The 22,909-nt window shown below is 34.6% G+C and overlaps 3 protein-coding genes across 3 annotated transcripts; 1 reads left to right on the forward strand and 2 right to left on the reverse strand.

The window, feature by feature from the left end:
- Window positions 1-1,438: 1,438 nt before the first annotated feature.
- Window positions 1,439-3,253, reverse strand: LOC131597620 (uncharacterized). The gene has a single exon (XM_058870307.1). The coding sequence runs from the start codon at window positions 3,251-3,253 to the stop codon at window positions 1,439-1,441; it is 1,815 nt and encodes a 604-aa protein (XP_058726290.1).
- Window positions 3,254-12,184: 8,931 nt separating this feature from the next.
- Window positions 12,185-15,301, reverse strand: LOC131599430 (cation/H(+) antiporter 15-like). Its single transcript, XM_058871784.1, has 3 exons — window positions 14,918-15,301; window positions 13,765-14,757; window positions 12,185-13,692 (listed from the first exon to the last, which is right to left on the reverse strand). Exons 1-3 carry the CDS (start codon window positions 15,134-15,136, stop codon window positions 12,421-12,423), a joined length of 2,484 nt encoding a protein of 827 aa, XP_058727767.1. The 5' UTR covers window positions 15,137-15,301; the 3' UTR covers window positions 12,185-12,420.
- Window positions 15,302-15,939: 638 nt separating this feature from the next.
- LOC131597621 (uncharacterized) lies at window positions 15,940-16,710 on the forward strand. The gene has a single exon (XM_058870308.1). The coding sequence runs from the start codon at window positions 15,940-15,942 to the stop codon at window positions 16,708-16,710; it is 771 nt and encodes a 256-aa protein (XP_058726291.1).
- The last annotated feature ends 6,199 nt before the right edge of the window (window positions 16,711-22,909 follow it).

Below are 22,909 nucleotides of genomic sequence, written 5' to 3' on the forward strand. Positions count from 1 at the left end.
CTATCTCGCGTGGTATCGGCCCATTTGCATTTGAAAAGAGCAACCTTGAAATGACCATAGTATTTAATCTCAATGATATCTTCCAACTTCCCATAATAAGGCAAGTCAGCTTGTCTTAAGTTTCTATCAACACTACTTGAAACACAAGATGTGTTGGATGTTAGAAAAACCCCACTATTTTGTGTTCTTAATCCCTCTTCTCTAGCTAATGTCCGAAATTTGAACCCGTTAATGTTGTAAGCATATCTCTTTTCTTTGTTCAAAGGTCCCCGCGCTAAGAATTTTAGGTCACCTGAGTATGAGTTGGCTGAATCTGATTTCAAAATCTAAATTAAAGTAATTGTATTAGTTATGATATGAGACTAGATCTCATGAAATGAGCATAAAATAACAAGAAAATTTGGATGATTATTTATAACTTACCAATCTTTGAAAGCAGTCAACAAAATCTCTATACACTCTTTTTTCTATATCCGTATATGAAGGTCTTCTTGACCTTGAACTTCTCCTTATGAATTATCTAAATTCACTTGTTAATTAAACATATTTAAATCATTAAATAAGGCTAGGATACTTAAACTATTCCAACAATAAACAAGACGAAGATCATTTTATTTACTCACTCAACAAAAGGTGTGACTATTGCAAAATTTAGAAGAACATATCGATGAGCTTGAATATTTTGCATAGGAGTTAATGTGGAATCTGAGGAAGCTCCTACTGGTTTACCAAGTCGAGGGAAGATGGGAGATGCAAAGGAAGATTCATTCTCATTTAAGTTATCACAAACATGTCTAGGTCTATTGAATCGTGTCTCTATATCTTCAATGTACCGGGAACAAAATGTGAGAGACTCTTCTATTATGTAACCCTCAGCTATAGAACCTTCTGCTTGAGCCTTATTGCGTACAAAGGATTTCAAATGACCTAATTCCCTATAAAACCTAAATAGAATTAGTGTATACAATATTGATGTACATAACAAGATGCTTTAAATTGTAAACGTAATTAATTTACCTCTCTATGGGATACATGTACCGATAATGCACCGGACCTCCAAGTTTGGCCTCCTCTATTAGATGAACACTTAAATGAACCATAACTGTGAAGAATGATGGCGGGAATAACATTTCCAAATGACAAAGTGTAATAACAATACGCTCTTAGAGATTTTGAAGGCCGAAAATATTCAAACTTTTCCCACAAAGAACTCTATAAAACGAAAAAAACTCCACCAAGACTGTTGTGACATGGTTTGGCAATAAATTGCGAATGGCTAAAGGTAGCAAGTATTCAAATAAAATGTGACAATCATGACTTTTCAAACCAAAAATCTTTTGTTGAGCATAATCAACACATCTAGAAATGTTACTTGAGTAACCATCTGGAAATCTAACATTTTTCAATGTGTTGAGAAACAACCTTTTTGTATCATGTGTTAGTGAAAACAAAGCAAGATGATATCTCCCTTTTCATTAGGCCAAAGATCAAGTCTAATACCCATCTCTTGTAAATCTTTTCGAGCATTAAGATTGTCTTTTGATTTATTCATATCATTGAGAAAAGTATACAGGACATTGTCACACACATTTTTTTCAATATGCATAAAATCTAGATTATGACGCAACAAATTAAACTCCCAATATGGAAGTTCAAAGAATATACTTCTTTTATTCCACTGCTGAACTTTTTTTCTAGGTCTCTTTTTATTACCATCCAACATTTCTCCTCTCCCAAATGTAAAATTAAGATCTTTTGTTTGCCTTAAAATGTCAGATCCTGATATTTTTGATGGAGGATTTCGTTCTTCTATGTCACCATTAAAGCGAACTCGATTTAGTCTAAATCTATGATTTCTGCTCAAAAAACGACGATGGCCCATAAAACACCACTTCTTACTTTTACTAAGACGACAACCTTTTGAGTCAAAGTTACAATTTGGGCAAGCTAAACTTGTATGTGTATTCCAACCAGACAGATTACCTAGAGCCGGAAAGTCACTAATCGTCCACATTAGAGTTTCCCGCATTCTAAAACTTTCATTCATTGATACATCAAATGTTACCACACCATCATTCCATAGCTCCTTTAACTCATTCACAAGGGGTTGTAAGTAAACATCTATACTATTTCCAGGACTCGATTTTCCAGGAATGATCATTGACAAGATGAATGAAGTGTGTTTCACACACATCCAAGGAGGAATGTTATATGGAATCAAGAACACTGGCCAAACACTATATTTAGAATTCATGGTCCCAAATGGGTTAAAACCGTCACTGGCAAGTCCCAAGCGAACATTTCGATGATCTGAGGCAAATTCAGGATGAATTAAATTAAAGTTCTTCCATGCTTCACCATCCTTTGGATGTCTTAATAGCCCATTAGTGTTATTGTCCAAAGCATGCCATCTCATATGCTCTGCAGTCTTAGAACACATGAACAATCTTTGTAATCTTGTTTTTAGTGGAAAGTAACGCAACACCTTTGCAGCTTGCTTCTTCTTTTTCTTAGGATTCCATCGAGATGCTCCACAATGCTTGCGTGCTTGCAGTTCTTTTTCGTCATCTCCCAAGAACAAGATACAATCATTTGGACATGCATCGATCTTTGTATAATCAAGACCAAGTTTATTGATGGTTTTCTTTGCCTCGTAAAATGAATGAGGCAAATTTAATTGTTGAAATGCGTCTCTCAACAAATCTAATATCATAGTAATTGCTTTGTCACTTAATCCACACAAGACCTTTATATGATATAATTTGACTATAAATTCAAGTTTTGTGTAATTGCTTCCTTCTTGCAATATTTGGCTTCCATCATTGAGAAACTCACGAAAATCACCACTATCAACTCCCGTCCCTTCATTTAGTATGTCCTCTAAAGCTATCATATCTGTTTCATTTAAATTAGCAGCATCTTGCCTATAGTTATCAAATGCATCATTGAGCATTGTTTCCATCATATTATCCGATTGAAACTTATCTTGCACAAAGTATTCATTTCTAGAAGACTCTGGAAGTTTTCTCTCACCGTGAAGGGTCCATACGACATAGTTCTTGGGAAATGGTTTGCATAGTAAGTGATCCCTAACTACACTTCTAGTTTGCGGTTTCAAAAACCTGCACATCGGACATGGACATCGTATTGTATCTCCAACAGCCACCTTTTTAAAAGCAAAATATAAGAATATATCTAATCCAATTTCATATTCAGGTGTGGTATGTAGCTTTGAAATCCAAGACTTATCCATACCTATAAAAGTTATCATGAATAAAGATGTAACATAAAACTAAAAAAGAAAAAAGTATCCTAAAGATATTATTATCTAAGTAAAAGATAAAATAAAATAGAAACTTTGATAAAATCATATGATATACACTATTATTAGCCTTTTATTTTTAAATTATATGAATACAATGTGTGAGTTGTGTTCATATATCTTTACTCCTTCTTAAGTGATCTGTATATATAGAGAGGAGTAGGGGTGGACAGAAATTTAGAATCTAACTGAGACCTATAGAGATTATTATCTAAGTAAAAGATAAAATAAACAATCATATAGAGATTTAGGAGTGGAGAAAAATTTAAGAGTAAGGGTGGACAAAATATATTCTCTAGAGATTATTAGTCTAAGTAAAAGATAAAATAAAATAGACACTTTGATAAAATCATAAAATATACACTATTATTAGCCTTTTTATTTTGAAACTATATGAATACAATGTGTATGTTGTGTTCACATATCTTTACTCCTTCTCAAATGATTTTTTATATTATAAACTCAAAATTTTATTATTGAAATAACTTGCCAAGATATTATTTAAATATATAAATTGATAAACAAAAATGTGTGATTTTTCTATTATAATTCTCTCTAAATACTTATGAATTTCTAACCACATGTGTGGAGGAAGTTCAAAATTCTAACAGTAGCTACCTTAAATATATAAACTTATTATAAAAAAAAAATTAAGTGCCAAGGAAATGTTAACAGTGGCTACTACTCATTACTTGGGAATATCAACGTACCAAGAAAACCAATGCCAAAGGTAATGAATGAAGAGTTTTATAACATGTTCAACATACCAGGTAAATCAATGCCAAAAGACACTGCATATCAGAATTTACACGATGAATACTTGTGTCCATATCAGAGAAATCAATGTAAAAAGAAATTAAAACTAATAAACCCTAAATTCCTAAATCAAACCTCTAATTTATTTCTCTTTGAAAATAAACCCTCTTACTACTTGTCCATATCAGAGAAATCAATGTAAAAAGAAATTAAAACTAATGAACCCTAAATTCCCAAATCAAACATCTAATTTATTTCTCTTTGGAAATGAACTTTCTTACTATTCAATAATGCTTCCATTGAAATAGGGAAGAGAGAAAACATCATTTGTAAGATGGTTTAGCAAACAAGATTTTAAAGATTGTTCTTAGTAAAGAGAATATAAAGAACAGTAAACTAACCTTAGTGAAAAAGAAGACTGGAGAATAATCGGAGATTGTTCTTAGCAATAGACAAGGGTGGAATGCCAACGGTGGAGAGCAAAACCGGTGTTGTGTTGTAAGAAGCAGGTTGAAGAATGAAGTAATGTGAGAAGCGGTGGAATGGTTAACTAAAGGGTTTCTCTGTTTTTATTTTATTTTATACATATATATATATATATATATATATATATATATATATATATATATATATATGTGTGTGTGTGTGTTATATTATTATTGTTTATATCATATTATGTATTACTTTAATTATTAATTAATGTAAATTAAAAACGAAAATATAATTAATCGCGCCAGTTTTGGTACAAAAATATTTGGCGCCAAAAACTTTTATTAAAAAAGCTGATTAGAAGACCAAAAGTTAGAGTAAAATTGCGCCATGATTACGGGGGTTTTAAACCCTTGTAAATTTCTTTATTATTTTTCCCATAAAATAGAAACTATTAATTTTTGTTCCAATTTTCGGGGGTTTTTTAAAACCCCTCAAATTAACTGCCGCAATCCAGCGTGTTTTTTGTAGTGACTTTTGATAGAAACTGATTGTATTATGGTTGTCAAAACTTTCTTCAACCCTAGCTTGATTCCCCGAAGGTTAAGAAACACGTGGCTTGCGAGCACTGACCCCTATAACATCTCTATCTTACTCATCACGCGTATATATAGGGAAGGAAATTTTTGCGCTGGATTTTTTTGCAAATATAGACCTCAATGCAAATTCTACAGTTTTTTTCTCAATCCCTATTGGGATTAGAGGTGATTTTGTAACGAATAGATTAGGCATAACTTTCTTTAGGTTCTCTTCTTTTTTGTGGGGCTAACATAGTTCTTCTCTTTTGTATCTTTGGTTGCAACACGTTTTCTTTTTCGATATACCAGCCCTTATTAAAAAAAGTGATGCCTTGATGTTTCAATCTAGTGTTGAGAATGATACATGCAAATACTTCAACACCTAAGTTAGTTATTATTGTAATTTTATAACTTCAACACCGAAGTTAATAATTAAGATATAATTTAGTATTTTATACCCTTATTAATTGTAGTTATAGAGTGGTTGAATAAAGTAAAAGTCAATAAATAGGGGTATATGTTGAGATTGTAATTCCTTGTTTCGAAGCATGTTGCTTGACAGAAACAAGGCTGTGTCAAAATAGCCTATTGTGTCTGTGTTGAATTTGTGTGTGTCGAATTCTCGAAGGAGCTGTCTCGAATGGATTTCAATTTATGCATAGTTTTGTAGTTAATAGAATTAGGTATTTTGGGCTTTTCTTAGGAAGCAAGCAAACCCAAAATCTATAAATAGGGAGTAACCCCTATTATTGTATATTACTCACTTGTAGTTGCAAAGAATAAACTTCAGTTTGAAGGGAAGAGAGAAACTCTGCATAAATTCTTCTTCTTCCCCTTATTTTGTTCAAACCGTAATTATCTTTCTTTCCCAATTTATATTTTCTTTTCTTCTAAATTAAGAATTGTGCATCAGAATCATCTTGCAATCAAGGTTGGCTGAATCTTGTATATCAAGATTGATTAGAAATTCTCCATAGGTTTGGTATGATTCCCAACATCTAGTATCTAGAGCATTGGCTAAGCGATTTGTGGAAAGCCAACACACGATGGCAATGAATCATCCTTATAGCCTTCCATACAAATATAACTATGTTTCTTCAATAGTAGAAAATCCCTAAATTACCCTTATAGCCTGCAACAAGACCCTAAAGTTTGAGATAATCAGTAGAATGCTTTTTGATCAGCTAAGCACACTGACATCCTTGAATGTTAGGATTTAAACCATTTTTCCATAGTAAAATGTTAGGACATTCGGTTGGACACTGTATTTCTCTAGCATCCAAAACAATTGAAAGTAATACTCTCTTAGCATAATACATAGCCCTTGTTGAAGATCAGGATTAGCTCATTGCTGACCCAAGGGACGAAAAATTATTTCTAAGAAGAAACAAATTATCAGACTTGGCCTATAATTTTACTCCTAAATTCACCATAATTAAGTATTTCATCTTTGAAACAGTAGGTGATATAAAATCCAAATAATGAATTCTCTTACATAAATAAGCTGAGCTATGGAGAAAACATTGTTGACTTGGAAGTTATTTGATTCAGTACATGCTAGCTCTTTAGAATCAATCTCACTTTTGGAGTGCCAATCTGCTTAGATGATATTCCAACATCTGTTTGGACATAAGGCTCTTTCTCCATGATTAAACCATTGACTTAGGTTCTGGAGTATTAAAAACTTCTGCTTTCAGCAGAGTACATCCTTTTGAAATCTTGAAGGAGATGATGAAGATCTTTGATTTTTCTTTGTTATGGATTAATCAGGAGATTATTTAGAAAAATCATCAATAGACTTAAAGGAAAGTCTTCTACCTTGTATTAACTTCATTGGTTCCAAGATAGGAAGTTATAGAACTTTGTCAACAGTCTGATGTTACCACTTTTGGTATGACATCTAGGCATTATCTTGCTTTTGATTAATAAGCATGTTGATGAGCAAGTGGATTCTCGAGGAACCACACAAATAATAACCGTTTTTTAGATTTAGCTCCCTTATCAAACTTCATTCATCTTATTAGTGACCAGACAATAAACCTTATCTTCATATCTTGGTCACACAACTGGCTTATGATTATCATGCTAGTCATTAATTCTTTCAGCAAGTAAAACCTTATTAAGACTAGCTAATCTTGTTCCATTCAGTATCTCAGCTTTCTCCACTATATGATTTTACACCATGGAGACATAGGATATGGAGTGATACTTTAAAGATCATCATGACTCTCTCACTCCAGTAATGTGTTTGGAACAACCAGAGTCAAAGAAGATATACCAGTCTTCTTTAAAAAAACTCTAAGGGAAGGGAAACTTCTTCATTGAGTTTTATCCCTTCTTTAGTCAACCTTTGGGATAGACATACGTCTTGAGAATAAGGTGGATTGATATGCTCATCCTTTCCAACATAAGTGACATTTCTAATTCAAGCCCTTGCCATTAGCTTAAGGATTCTGATGTCTGGAATGATGTTGAGACATGATGTTTGACATCATTGACTCAGCTCTGCCTTGAATAGAAACAAATTTATGTCACTAAAGATTTTCTTTTCTTGTTAAATCCTTGAAAATCAAACCATATACCTTTTAGCAGTCATCTTCTAATCTTGAAGAATATCTCAACATACTAGAACCAATTGTTCACCATTCTCACAAACATTGCATGAGTTAGCTGCCAAAGCAAGTCCAAAGCCTTCAAATTATTTTAGATCCAACTTTACTTGGTCATCAAAGATCTTGCTGATGATATGAAAAATGTTCTTGACATCTGACCTTGATCTTCTATTTACCCAAATCATGATAAAATGCATAATAGCATTAAAAAGGACCCTTCATCAGAGAATTGGTAACAACCTCCTACAGAGTTGGAGATAAAAAGTCATGCTCGTTTCTTCAAAAACTCTTGGATGTGCCTTTATGAGTGGACTTGAGAATCTCTAGAGTATCTTTGGTCACAAAACTTATGATGATCAGTCTGAACAATGCTCATTAGATCCATTGATTACACCTTCAAAGATACAATCTTGACAACCTTCAAGATTCTGTTGTCCAATGAATTCCAGAATGCTATCATTATAGCTTTTCTAGAGACATAATAACCAAAATTTATCTCCCTAGAGCTCACCCATTAAACAGACCAGGGTGCCTGCTCTGATGCCAATTGAAATTCTCTAGTATAAGTTCAACATGTTCATACTGATATTCCAACATTAGAACATGATATCAAGACATATGTTATGGCATCTGCTTCTGATAAAGAATAATAGCATCCACCTATAAATTTTGTTGAGAGATAAATCACAGAATGGCAACCAACACAAATATCAAGTTAAGACCAATGTCTCAATACACATCATATTGCCAGGACAGATGTCATGACATCATCTACTAACAGAACACATATTTACCAAATAGAAAAGCATGCAAAATTCAATTGCAAAATGGTAAATTACACAAGGAACTGTTAACCCAGTTCAGTGTAACAACACCTAATATGGGGGCTACCAAGCCATGAAGAAAATCCACTATTAGCAGTATTAGTTTAAAGCCTAAGCAATTTTAGTTTACAACTTCTCGCCTAATCACTACCTAGAAACCAACATCTATATATGAGAAATTGACATCTCACCTCCAATCATTGCAGTGATAAAAATAAACAGTTCCAATCCTAGTTACTGTTACAAAACAAGTCACAACCTAATGACAAAACAAATCACAAACTTGTGATTAAAGAATACCACACTTCCAGTAAAATATACTTAGCCTTGCTTCACAACTTCAACTAAGAACAATACTTGATCTTGCTTAAAAGCTTGAATCAAGAACAATACTCAACTTTATGCTTAAAAGCTTAAAGAGTGAGAATACCAACTTGACTAACCATCAAGTAACAAACAGTCTACCACATTGTATCAAAAGATACGTGGGTGACTTACACACACACACAAAAGACTCTCAAAACTTCAGATATGAGACTTCCCCTAATTTTACAATTGTGTAAGTTTTAAATACATTAGGTTGAAGTTCTCTTTAAATAGTCTTTAGTAGTCCACAAAATTTGAAACCTTTGCCCAATTATTACTTGATACACACGCTGAGGACTATAGAGAAATGTTTTTGAATCTTGGAACAAATCTTCAAATTTCCTAAATTGTCCAATCATCCAATTTTAGAAACTTTAATTCTGTTGGAGATTTGATTCTATAGTTCCAGATTAAATCTTCTTGACATGCGAATATTATTGAGATATATCTAAAAGAAATATCACAAAATCACATCTGTTAAGATTTAAAACATCCTGTACTGAGGTTCTGGTTCAGGATGTTACAACATCTGTCTTCAATGTAAGCTCAAACTCTGTTGTATCAGTATGATCAAAATGTTAAGACATTTTGCTCAACATCTGTCATGAACCACGTTTTAGCAATATTGTTGCCAACCCTAAAACTATAAACTAACACAATTCATAAACATCCATAAAGAATGAACCTCCTCTATGATAGAACTTACACTCTTTAAGAATTGAGAAGCAACTAAATCATGGTAATCTTTCCAGAGGTTAATGACGAGTTTAGATGCAAAAGAAAGATGTGAAAAATGTTGTTTCATTTGAAAGTGGGTTTCCAAGTTTTTAGAAAGACATTCAAAGTTATGATTATTATCATCATTTTGGTGAGGGGGAGAGAAAATGGTATATAGGTGATTGAGATTAGGCACAAAAATAAATAAAAATACCCTTTTGATTCGAGTCAAGAGTATTGGGTATGAGTCGAGTTGAATGAGAGAAATGATTTGAATCAAGAATTTGAAACCCAAATTTTGCACCCTTGATTCGAGTCAAGGAAACCCTTGTTTCAAATCAACCAACCAGAATCAAAAACTAAAATATGATGTCCACTTATGATTTGAGTTAATTTTTTCATTAATTCAAGTCAACAATATCATGATTCGAGTCAAGCTTTAAATTATTTGAATCAACAGTGTCATGGTTTGAATCATGATTTAAATAATGATTTATGTGATTCAAATCAAATCCACTATTGATTCAAATTATGAAAAATTGTGACACGAATCGAACAGAAAAAAGAAAAATTTGAATTTCCACAGTCATTCATTGATTCGAATCATGCATAACCTTGATTCAAATCACGTCTAAAAATTGTTTTTTTAAAAGTAAATTGAAGTGTAAGATTGACTCGGAAGCTAGTATGATAGGAATCAAGCATTCATACATTTTTTAACCCAACTATTAGACTAATTTGACTTGAACCATATTGCATCAACTTTTATGTAAGAGTTCAATTTATGCATGCAAAATATGATTTAATAAATTGCACTAAACTATAAGATATGCACAAAGATCTAACTTAGAGGGGATTCAATTACTACATTGATAAATGATAAACTATAATAAACGAGACGAGTAGCAAAATCAAAATATACACTATAGTAGATGGAGGTACATGAGTCGCCTCACGCAAACTAACCACTCTGAGTAATAGAAGATATCCCCAAAGGCTCGTGTATGACATTGATCAATGTATGTAGTGAATACATGTGTCCTCCACCAAAACACGGTCCAGGGATTTTCCACACATCTTAGTAGTCGTATGCCCTTATTTCCATTTGTAGAAATGTAATAGGCACAAGTAAACTCCTCATTATACTCATAAATAATTTGCCACAGATGCATAGCAGAAAATGAATGGATTATCTAAACCTGGAAGATAATTTAAACGAAAATATATTTAGAATTACTCAAGAATTATGCATGAATTATATAAAAATATTAAGAGTTACATGAACATTACTTGAATAAGAAAATCATTTCTTACTTAGTTAACATATTAGTTGCATTCTTTAAAGGATGAACCTTTTTAAGTAATGTCTTTTCAGATGTCAATTACTCTTCGGTCTTCTGAAGCTTCTCGTTAATATGTTTGGTTCTAGCGTTATTTGTCAAATAAATAGCACTATGACCATTACAATGCAATTCATCTTCATCTTTTTTAACATTCAATTTCCTAACCAATCATGTAAGCCATAAGATCTCTTTAGCAACCTAAACTATTTCCATTTAATCTATTTTAGTTATAGAAATAACCACTACGGATTGAAATGATAATTTCTAACAAATAGATCCACATGCGAGAGTAAAGACATATTATGTTATAAATCTTCTATCATCCATATCATCTGCATAGTCCGATTCAACTTATCCTCAAATTGAAAGATTACCATGTCTACTGCTAAACATAATACAATAAGTTGTTGTACCTCTCAAGTAGAGCTGTCAAAACGGGCTAGCCCATATGGGCCAGTCCGTCGGTCCCGAAAAATCATAGAGCTTTGGCCTTATAATTAGAGCCCATATTTTTCAAGGCCTTTTTAGCCCAGCTCTGAAAAGTCTGCTACCCATTAAGGCTATAAATTTTAAAAATATATATTAATATGTATATTATCTTACTCCAAAATAACATATTGATTTTTCTCACTTCACTAAATTTTATCTCTATTTTATTCAATCTTTCTCTTTTAAATATTATACATTAATATAATCAACATTTTTTATCATATTATATTATATTAGTTTTTCTCTTATAATAAATATTCAAGTATAATTTTATACAATTTAGACATACATTATATTTAGAAACACATTATAGTATTTATAAGAGATAATATAGTACTTAAAAATATATTATGTTTAAAATAACATAATTTTTATTTGATTTACAATAAATATTATGGAGTTTTATTTTATTTTTTAAAATAACAAAAGTTTATTTAGGATCGGGTAGTCCGAAGTTCATATAGGGCCGGACCCGGGTATTAAATCTTTTAGCCCAATCCTAAAAAGCCCAGGGCCCATCAATACCGATCCATTTAGGGCTGGATAGTCCATTTTTACAGCTCTACTCTCAAGTATCTGAAAATCCATTTGATTGTTTTTCCATGCCATTCAATAATCTCCACCTTTTGTCGACCAATAAAAAAAAAGCCAAAACTTATAAAAAAATACTAAAGTTTTAAAGTACTTTACATAAGTGACAATGATAATCTGTTTGATTTTGAAGGGCTGGAGACTCTAGAAACTACCATGGCCTGAAAATATGGCTCACATGCCTGCATATTTTGTACCTGGTAACTTAACTTTATCTTAACACATCGATTTGAATAGTTAAACTGTGGTTGAATTGTTTGATCTAAGAACACAATAATATATGTTTAATTTGGAGCATATATAATATTGGATGAATTCTACAACAACATGATAAATTCTACAACTTCAATCCCTTGATTCTATGAACTAAATCAAAGTGTTTGTTTGAACGATCTAGTCATTATATCTTTGGGAAACTGACTCAAGATCATCATTCTTTGAACGTGCTTTGCGAGAACAATGACAAGTATTGAATTCTAAACCTCCAAATCCATATTGTTGTACAACAAGTATTGAAGAATTTGAACCAAAACTATTTGATGCCAACATATCACCAATAACACCAAGCTCAGGACAATCAGCCCATTCCAACAAATTCGACCAAACCGAAGAGTTTCTTCCTTTTCCATGTCCTAAAATGTATAAATCACAACCTACTTTATCCAACTCATTAAGCAATTCTGGAATATCTTCACCTGCTTGCACTTCTCTTTCAGTATAAGTTATAGAATCTTCATTGTTAACCGCTTTAAGCCGAAACGAATCTACGTATTCTTCGTCCAACTCTTTTTGCTTCCCGGTATCTAAAACCGCAGCTAATAGTCCTTGTGCTTCATTATATCTCGACGAATCAACTTTTCCCGCCTTACCACTTAAAAATATCCTCACCATTGTAAGCCGTGTCCACGGATGCTTCGACATTCTCCAAGCAATCGCTAAGGCTTCTCTGTCGTCAGGTCCACCAATGAAAATCATAGTAATATGCATTTTGATCTTGGACAACGCTGCATGATGTCCACGATCAACGAAAATTCCAACCGAACAAGGCACGTCTTGCATCAAGTTTCGGTTTATGTCTTTCACCGCGCTCTCGGTCACCTCTAGAGAACCTTCCACGGTGCTTTGCTTATGAAACGGGATTAAAACCAACGACGCCTGTTTCTCCAACGCTAAATTAAATATGTCTTTATGAATCGTCGAATAAGAAGACATAGCAACAAGATTTTCCACAAGAGTGTTAGCATTATTAGTCGAATATTCTTCAAAAACATTCGTGATAATGTTGGACGAGTAACTATTCGTCTCTGACGATTGATCGAGGATTTGTGATTCCTTTTGTTGTTGTTGTTGGTCTAGTTGCGCTACCATTAGTGCAGCCGAACGTCCTTTGAGTTCAACAAGTTGAAGCGCAAAGACGCGTAAATGAGAAACATTTACGCCATTACAAGCCTCAAGAATATTGACCATTCCATTCGCTTGGCGAGCATTATGCACACAAACCATAACTCTAATCTCAGAATCACTTTTCAAATTCTCTATTGTCCTTAACTTGTTTTGTTCATATGTCACTCTTGGTTTGTACATTGCATTGATAATAGGTGCCACTATAACTGTCATGAAAAATATGCTAAAAACCATAATTGTAAAGGCCTCATGGCTAATAACCTGCAGAGCAAGAAACCATAATCAAAAACATAATCTAATCAAGAAAGTAACAATAAAGAGTATAATCAATACCTTTCTATCCCATCCAATGTTGAGTATAATCAATGATAAGACCCCTTTAGTATTCATAAGCATTCCAAGAGCCACACTATCACGAATCGGCATTCCATAGAAACGAGTAGCAACTATAGTACTCAGAATCTTACTTGAAATCAACACTATCATGACAAAAATAACCAAAATAAAGTTTCCCTTTATAACTGGAAGCACTTCACTTCTCACACCAATACTCGCGAAAAACAACGGTGCTAAATATCCCGATCCAATATCATCCGATTGTTCTATCAACATTTCCGAAAATTTTCCACGCGGAAGAATCAACCCAAAAACCAATGCTCCAACAACAGAATGTGTACCAAGAAATTCAGTAACGGTTGCACATGCAACAAGTCCAATTATCACATAGGATAGTTGATATAAGTCCCATTCATTTTCATTAGTTTTTCGTATTAAGATTTTGTTGAGTGGAGGAGCTAATACACAATGACAAAAAAGAACGAAAAGTATCGTTGATATCACCGATAATATTCCTCTTTTACCGTTAATAATTAACGGAATAAGAAATATAAACATTGCCCAATTGATAAAGTCATTGATTGTAGCAGCTGTTAATGCAACTCTACCAAGTCCTGTATAGAGAATCTTAAGATCTGAAAGAACATGTGCCACCACTGGAAAACTTGTTATACTAATAGTTAACGACCATAGAAAATAAGCCGAAACGGTGTTGAATTCGCCGTTTTTTATGTATGTTTTTTCAACTAAAACATATATCATAAACCCTAATATCATTGGAATTAATGTTCCTGCAATAGCAATAGTTGATGCTTTTTTTCTTGCTCTTGATACTGTCTCTAAGTTCATCTCTAAACCAGTTACAAAAACATAGTAGATGATACCCAATTGTGCTATAGACTCAAAAACAAGAAGTCCCTTTATAGGAAGTGCTATTCCAAACAGTGATGAGTTCAGTATGGGAACATATATATTTAGCACGAATCCGGCCTATAAAAAAAAAATAACATGCACTTAGAATTTAGAATAGTTTGCACGTAGAATCCATAAATCATAAACACGCAAATGTATCCTGATGAATACAAAACACAAACCCTAAATGATACACAAATCCATAACCAAATTATTGCGTCGAGAAACAAGGACTTACAAGAAGCTCAGCAACAAAATGAGGTTGATGTAAGGGTCTAAGGATCCAAAACATTATACGAGTTGCGAAAACAACGAGTAATATTTGGAGGACTAGATTTGGAAGGTAATGTATCAAGACATTTTCTGAGTTCCATATGGTGCCAGGGTTATCGACACGGTTCCAGTAGCAACTAATTAGTCCTTCATTCTGCAATTGTTGAATCCGATCAGCTTCCATGATGAGTTATTATTCTAATGATGTGTCTCAAAACTTTGTGATCTTAATTGATATTTTTGCTCTTTCAAAGTTTTTCTTTCATTTCTCATGTTTTCTTCCTGTTGGATAAAATATTTGCTTCCAAAATTCCAAACTGATTCTTTGTTTCGTTTCCATTTTTTAAGATCTCTTGGATAAAGCTTCTTGCATTTCTATTTCTTTAACTCTGATTTTGTTACCATCATTTCTATTATTAGAAAACATTGATGTCATTCTTTTTGATACATTATTATAATTAGTTAATTTACATGCCCATCTATTTTCATGTTGCCTTTTAAAAAAATTATACCAGATATTTCTACTGCATCTTGTGTTTTGCTTATGAATATCGAAATAACTTTGCATCTCTTTTTAAGTGTAGTGTAGTTTATTCTGATAAAAAAAAATCTATATTTATTGTTTAGTTTTAGGAAAAAAAAAATTAAATAACCATGTTTAATAAAAAAAACAAAAAAAAACTATTTTTTCACAAAATTTACCAAAGTGTCTAGGTTTGGCAGCAGACCCAGGGGTAAGCGCCAAACCATTTGGCGCAAAGGTACAAAAAGTGGTTGAATGCACCATTCCATTTGGCGCAAAGGAAGATCCCACGTAGGTTAGCCATTTCAAATGGCACCTACGTGGGTTTTGTATTTTTTGTTTTTAATTTTTTTTTGTTTTGTTACAATTAATAATTGGAGACTCATTTGGACTACCGAAAACAAATATGGAAACAACGATTGAAATAAATAAAGTCGGAAGTAAATAATTTTATTAATTTTCATATGACTAACTTGAACTTACAAGGCAACGAACCTTCATCCGATATCTTCTTCACCTCGTACATACAAAGTGGTGAAGTGCTAAGGAAAGGAGATAAGTTTGCTTCTAAGGAGGCATGCCAGAGAGCTATCAAAAAATGGCACATGGCAAATAATGTTGATTTTGAAGTAGATCGCTCAAACCTAGAAAGGTATATAATCATTTGTAAAAACCCTGAGTGTGCATTCAGACTGTGTGCTTCGTATAGGAAGAGAAGTGATGCCCGGGTCATAGGGTCGATTTCACAACAACACACACGCGTGAACTCCAATACGTCACAAGATCATACGAAGCTTAGTTATGATCTTATCTGTCAGGAAATCTTGCCTCTAATCAACTGTGACTTGTCTGTGAAGGTGAAAACGATTATCTCGCATATCGTTACCGCATACAACTATACTCCATCCTACATAAAGGCTTGGATAGTGAAAACAAAGGCCATTGAAATTGTGTACGGCAACTGGGAGGAGTCATACAAAAATCTTCCACGTTACCTTACTGCACTTCAAACATATGCTCCTGACACCGTTTCTATTCTAGAGACATTTCCAGCGCATAGCCCGGATGGAACCCGTGTCCAAGGTAATGGAATATTCCACCGCGTTTTTTGGGCTTTCCAACCTTGCATACGAGGGTTTGCATATTGTAAACCTATACTGCAAATCGATGGAACTTGGTTATATGGTAAATACAAAAGAACCATGTTGATGGTGTTAGAACAAGATTTGTTCTGATCAATTATCTTAGTTTTGATGATAACAATAATATGAATTTTGCTTAAGATAATATGGTACTCTAATCCAATGCAATTTCCTTTTCAGGAAATATATAAAGAGTACGCATAATTCAGCGCTCAGAAGCTTTGTCTCAAAGGGTTCAGCATGCAACATCAGAACATGGTCTGGCAAGACATCAGAAGATGGTCGAAGCAGAATCAGAACATGGGTCTATGGAAGCATCAGAAGAACAAGAGAACAGAAGCAATGAAGTTCTGATGGTATCACGCTCAGAAGCACTTCAAGGTCAGAAGATCAGAAGATGCTTTGCACCAAGCTGTTTGACTCTGATGATATTCAAACGTTGTATTCACAAACATCAGATCAGAAGGAAGTACAAGTGGCAAGCTACGCTGACTGACAAAAGGAACGTTAAAAGCTACTAAAGGCTACGTCAGTAGACACAGCGTGAACAAGGCTCGAGGTAGTTGACAAAAGCGTATAACATTAAATGCGATGCTGTACGGAACACGCAAAGCATTAAATGCACTCAACGGTCATCTTCTCCAACGCCTATAAATATGAAGTTCTGATGAGAAGCAAGGTTAACAATTCTGAACAAAACAACGTCTATTAACTTGCTGAAACTCTGTTCAAATCAAAGCTCAGAATCTTCATCTTCATCAAAGCTCACTACATTGCTGTTGTAATATATTAGTGAGATTAAGCTTAAACGTTAAGAGAAATATCACAGTTTGTGATTATCGCTTTTAAGAAGCAATTGTAATACTCTTAGAATTGATTACATTAAGTTGTAAGGAACTAGAGTGATCGTGTGGATCAGAATACTCTAGGAAGTCTTAGAGGTTATCTAAGCAGGTTGTAACTAGAGTGATCGTGTGGATCAGTATACTCTAGAAAAGTCTTAGAGGGTATCTAAGTAGTTGTTCCTGGAGTGATCAGTGTGTGATCAGAAGACTCTGGAAGACTTAGTTGCTGACTAAGTGGAGAACCATTGTAATCCGTGCGATTAGTGGATTAAATCCTCAGTTGAGGTAAATCATCTCTGCGGGGGTGGACTGGAGTAGTTTAGTTAACAACGAACCAGGATAAAAATAACTGTGCAATTTATTTTTTATCTGTCAAGTTTTTAAAGCTACACTTATTCAAACCCCCCCTTTCTAAGTGTTTTTCTATCCTTCAATTGGCATCAGAGCGCCGGTTCTAAGGTGCAAGCACTTAACCGTGTTTAGAAAAGATTCAGGAAGAGAAAAACGCTTCAGTAAAAGATGGTTGATGAAAGTGAAAAGTCTACACCTGCATCTACATCTGGCTCTGCTGAGCAATACAACGGTAACAATGGTTATACTAGACCGCCGGTATTTGATGGTGAAAACTTTGAATACTGGAAAGATAAACTGGAAAGTTACTTTCTTGGTCTAGATGGTGATCTATGGGATCTTCTGATGGATGGTTACAAACATCCAGTAAATGCCAGTGGCGTAAAGCTGACAAGGCAAGAAATGAATGATGATCAGAAGAAGCTTTTCAGGAATCATCATAAATGCAGAACTGTTTTGCTGAATGCTATCTCTCATGCTGAGTATGAGAAGATATCTAACAGGGAAACGGCCTATGACATATATGAGTCCTTGAAAATGACTCATGAAGGAAATGCTCAAGTCAAGGAGACTAAAGCTCTAGCTTTAATCCAGAAGTATGAAGCCTTCAAGATGGAGGATGATGAAGACATTGAAAAGATGTTTTCAAGATTTCAAACTCTTACTGCTGGATTGAGAGTTCTTGACAAGGGATACACCAAGGCTGATCATGTAAAGAAGATCATCAGAAGCTTACCCAGAAGATGGGGTCCTATGGTGACTGCATTCAAGATTGCAAAGAATCTGAATGAAGTTTCTCTGGAAGAGCTTATCAGTGCCTTGAGAAGTCATGAAATAGAGCTGGACGCAAATGAGCCTCAAAAGAAAGGTAAGTCTATTGCATTAAAATCCAATATCAAGAAATGCACTAACGCTTTTCAGGCTAGAGAAGAAGATCCTGAAGAATCAGAATCTGAAGAAGAAGATGAACTGTCCTTGATCTCCAGAAGGCTAAATCAACTCTGGAAGACCAAGCAAAGGAAGTTCAGAGGCTTCAGAAGTTCAAAGAAATTTGAACGTGGAGAATCTTCTGATGACAGAAGATTTGACAAGAAGAAGGTCATGTGCTATGAATGCAATGAGCCTGGACACTTCAAGAATGAATGTCCAAAACTTCAGAATGAAAATCCCAAGAAGAAGTTTCATAAGAAGAAAGGTCTTATGGCAACCTGGGATGAGTCAGAAGATGATTCAGACTCTGAAGATGAGCAGGCTAACTGTGCGCTGATGGCGACAGAAGATGACGAATCAGAATCTACATCAGAATCAGATTCTGAAGAGGTATTTTCTGAACTTACTAGAGATGAGTTAGTTTCCGGTCTAATTGAACTTCTGGAATTCAAGTCTCAGATGAGTCTCAAATACAAAAAGCTGAAAAAGCTATTTGAATTTGAAACAAAGAAGCTTGAGTTGGAGAATTCTGAATTAAAAGAAAAACTTTTAAAATTATCCAATAATGTTGGATCTCCTTCTGATTCAGAAAAATCCACTCCTAGTCTAAACCATATTCTGAAAGAATATGATTTAAGTTTCAGGAAGTTCTTATCTAGAAGTATTGGCAGAAGTCAGCTAGCTTCTATGATATATGCTGTGTCTGGAAACAAAAGAGTCGGCATTGGTTTTGAGGGTGAAATCCCATACAAACTTGAACCTGTTGATGAAATGAAATTCACATACAAGCCATTGTATGATCAGTTCAAGTATGGCCACTCCCATGATATTAGGCACACTTCACATGCTCAAAGTTTTCACATAACACACACCAAAAAGCATGTGACACAACCTAGGAAATATCATGGAACTCACATTAAGAATTATCATGCTGTTCCTCCTATTGCTTACAATGTTAAACCCAAGTTCAATCAGAACTTGAGGAGAACTAACAAGAAAGGACCCAAGAAGATGTGGGTACCAAAGAAAAAGACTATTTCTTTTGCAGATTCTCTTGGTGACAAAGAAGATAAAAGTCAACATGACATGTCTCCTGGACTCAAGTTGGTCTCAACACTTGAAGGGAAGAAAGACTGTCTTCCAAGTTCTGGTACTTAAATCTGTTGAAGAAACTATGTTCGTAGGAGTTCAGAAAAGATAGCTTATTAGTCTTGGAACCATCTGTTTTGTTTGTTTCTAGAGCCATGATGTTTCGTTCTTGATTATTCTGAATGCTCTAAATGCTACAGAATATACAAAATTGAAACATTGATTGTGGACGAATCAATAAATATCTGGTTTGATGATAAACTTGTTTCTAATGAAACAAAGAGCTTAAGAATTTCTGCAGATACAGTTTTGTCTTATCAGAAGCTGCAGAACAAAGAAGTGAACCTCCAGAAGCTGTGTATATCAGAAGTAATGAATCAGAAGATCATTCAGATTTATATCAGCACACTTCAGAAGGAGTGTTTCCAGAAGAGAAAGTTGATCAGATCAGAAGCAGTGATCAGAATCTGAAAGCGTAAAGTCTATTCTGAAATTTACAGCTGTCATCTATTATCTGATGGTGAACACGTGTCTGTACGGTTAGTACAAAGCGTGCAGTTGAAAAGACGCCGACCTAGGTAACTGTATTAAATCATTTCATTTACCACGTTCTCTCTCCTTACGTCACTCATCATTTAATAAAATTGATTTCTTTTGATTCTGGAACTGTTCAGTTTATATTTCTTATTTTTTTCTTTTTCAAATCCGTTTCTATATATTCTTTTCAAATCATCACATATATTTTTTCGCTCCCTTGTCTCTCTCTCTTCTTGCATTCTCTCGTTTGAAAAGTTCTTAGCCGTTTTCTAAAAACCCTAATCGAAAACCCAGTTCGCTTTTCTTGTTCGTTTTTGTTCATTCTGCATCCATGGCTGCCTTCTCATCCCAAAATGCTGAGTCATCTGTTCCTCATCATCTCCAAGAAGAAACTTTGCAACTCACTCCTGTTGTTGCATGCTCCATTCCTAAAGATGAATTGGAAGTTCTGTGTGAACTCATGGTTGACTTTGACAACATTGAAGAAAACCAATTTCACCTTAAAGAAGACATCATCTTTCAAGGATGGACCTCGTTGTTTGCTGAGTTCGTTGGTCCAGTTTATCCGGATCTTGTCAAGGAGTTCTGGGCACATGCTGTGGTTGCTCCAAAATCTATACTTTCTTTCGTCCATGGAAAGTTTGTTGTTATTACTGAAAACATCCTAAGAATGATGTTTGATCTGAAAAACCCTGAAGGGGTTTATGAGTTTGATCAAAGGGCAGATTTGGGAGATGTTCTATCCACTCTCTATCCAAATGTCAAGAAAACAAAACACGTCAAGGATTTGAAAGATGTCTACAGAATCTGGACAAAGATCCTTCTTGGGTGTTTCTACCATAGGAAAGCAACACATGCCTCGGATTTCATCAGTAATGATCAAAGGTATATTCTTTATTGCATTGCCACTCAGAAGAAGGTTGATGCGATTTACATTATCTTCAACCATATGTGGAAAGCAATAAAGGATTCCAGAAACGCTTTCAGAAAAGAAAATGGTGGAACAATCATTCCTTTTGGTAGAATTATTACAAACCTTCTGGTGCATTCCAAGATTGTTGAGAGTCTGGAGTCTGAAGGTATTATCAAAAACCTTGCTGTCACCTCTGGAGTCTGTCTGAATGCTTTTTCTTTAAAGAAGATGAAAATAATTGACACTATCCTCAAAGTTCCTCAACCTCTAGCTGGAACAAGAATCAGAAGAAAACCAGTACTAGCTGACTTTGAAACCTTCTTCAATAGTGAGGTACCTGAAGTCAGAACTAAGTATCTGAAGTCACAAAAAGAGGATAAGAGTCTTAAAGATCAAGACAAAGGTGCTCCTATTAAAGTGAATCGTAAGAGGGAAGAAAGGACCAAAAGAAAGTTTGATCATCCTGCTGCTACTACCAAGAAAGAAGTGGTTCCAGAAGAAGTCATTGCAAAGGTTGCTAAGGCTGTCTCTGCTGATTTTGAGAAGAAAAAGAAGGAAGCTGAGAAAAAGAAGAAGAAGTCAAATAACAATGCTGAGATTGTTGAAGTTGTTGAGAAGAAGAAAATCAGAAAAAGAAAGATGATTCTTCAAGAATCTGATGAAGAAAATATCTCTCAAGAGGCTGAGAATCAACCAGAAGTTCTGGCATATGTCAGAAGGAAAGAAATCGCTAGCGGCAAAACAAAGATTATTGAAGAGCCGAAGAGTAAGAAGCAGAAGAAGACTGAGGATGTGGCCAAAGCTTTTCTGAGAGGTTCCAAAGGTATATGCATTTCTGAACCTGATTCTGTTCCTGCTGTTTGTTCAGAAGCTGCACCAATAGAGGTTGTCCCTACACCTGAACCAGAAAAAGCCACATCAGAATCACCTGTCTTTGTCCATGTTCTTACACCTCCATCTTCTCCTATAACCATTCCTTCCTCTCCACCTACCATAAATCCTGTTCTGGATATACCACCCCTTCAAACTCTCTTTCCATCTCAACCTTCTCTAAATGCCACCCTTGAACATACTCCCTCCACCTCTCAAAACAATCTTTGTGATTCTCCCCTTCCAACCTCTGCATCACATGAGCAGCTGCTCCGTGATTGCAACTACACTCCCAAGCCTCGTCCTGAAGCTGAAGTGGTAGTGTTAGATTCTGATACTGAAGCAGAATCTTCTTATAGGTTGGATAGAGAACCTCATCCGTACTTCACTCCCAACCCTGCCTTTTCAAAAACCCAAATAAAATTCCGCCCTGTATATCCTATTGGTGTAGTTTTTGAAAACATAAAGAGGAATCTCAGAAGTACCTTTGATACTCTCAGAATTGCTGAAAGTTCTGGATTGAATGATGTTGCTATGCGGAACTTCTGGAGGATTTTTCGCAGAAAATCAGATGCTCTGTTTTTAGAACTTCAGGAAGCCTGTGTAGCTGCTGCCCCACGGCCTCGTGGAATTCTGAGGAATTATGAAGACTTCTGGTTTGCTAGTCTCAAAGGAAGACATCTGTTGGAAGAGAAGCCCTTCTTGGATGAGATGGAACAATTAAGACTCGCTGCTGCATTGGAAGCCAATCCTTGTA

The sequence above is a fragment of the Vicia villosa genome, linkage group LG4 (genome assembly GCF_029867415.1).
Source record: "Vicia villosa cultivar HV-30 ecotype Madison, WI linkage group LG4, Vvil1.0, whole genome shotgun sequence".
Classification (NCBI taxonomy): domain Eukaryota; kingdom Viridiplantae; phylum Streptophyta; class Magnoliopsida; order Fabales; family Fabaceae; genus Vicia; species Vicia villosa.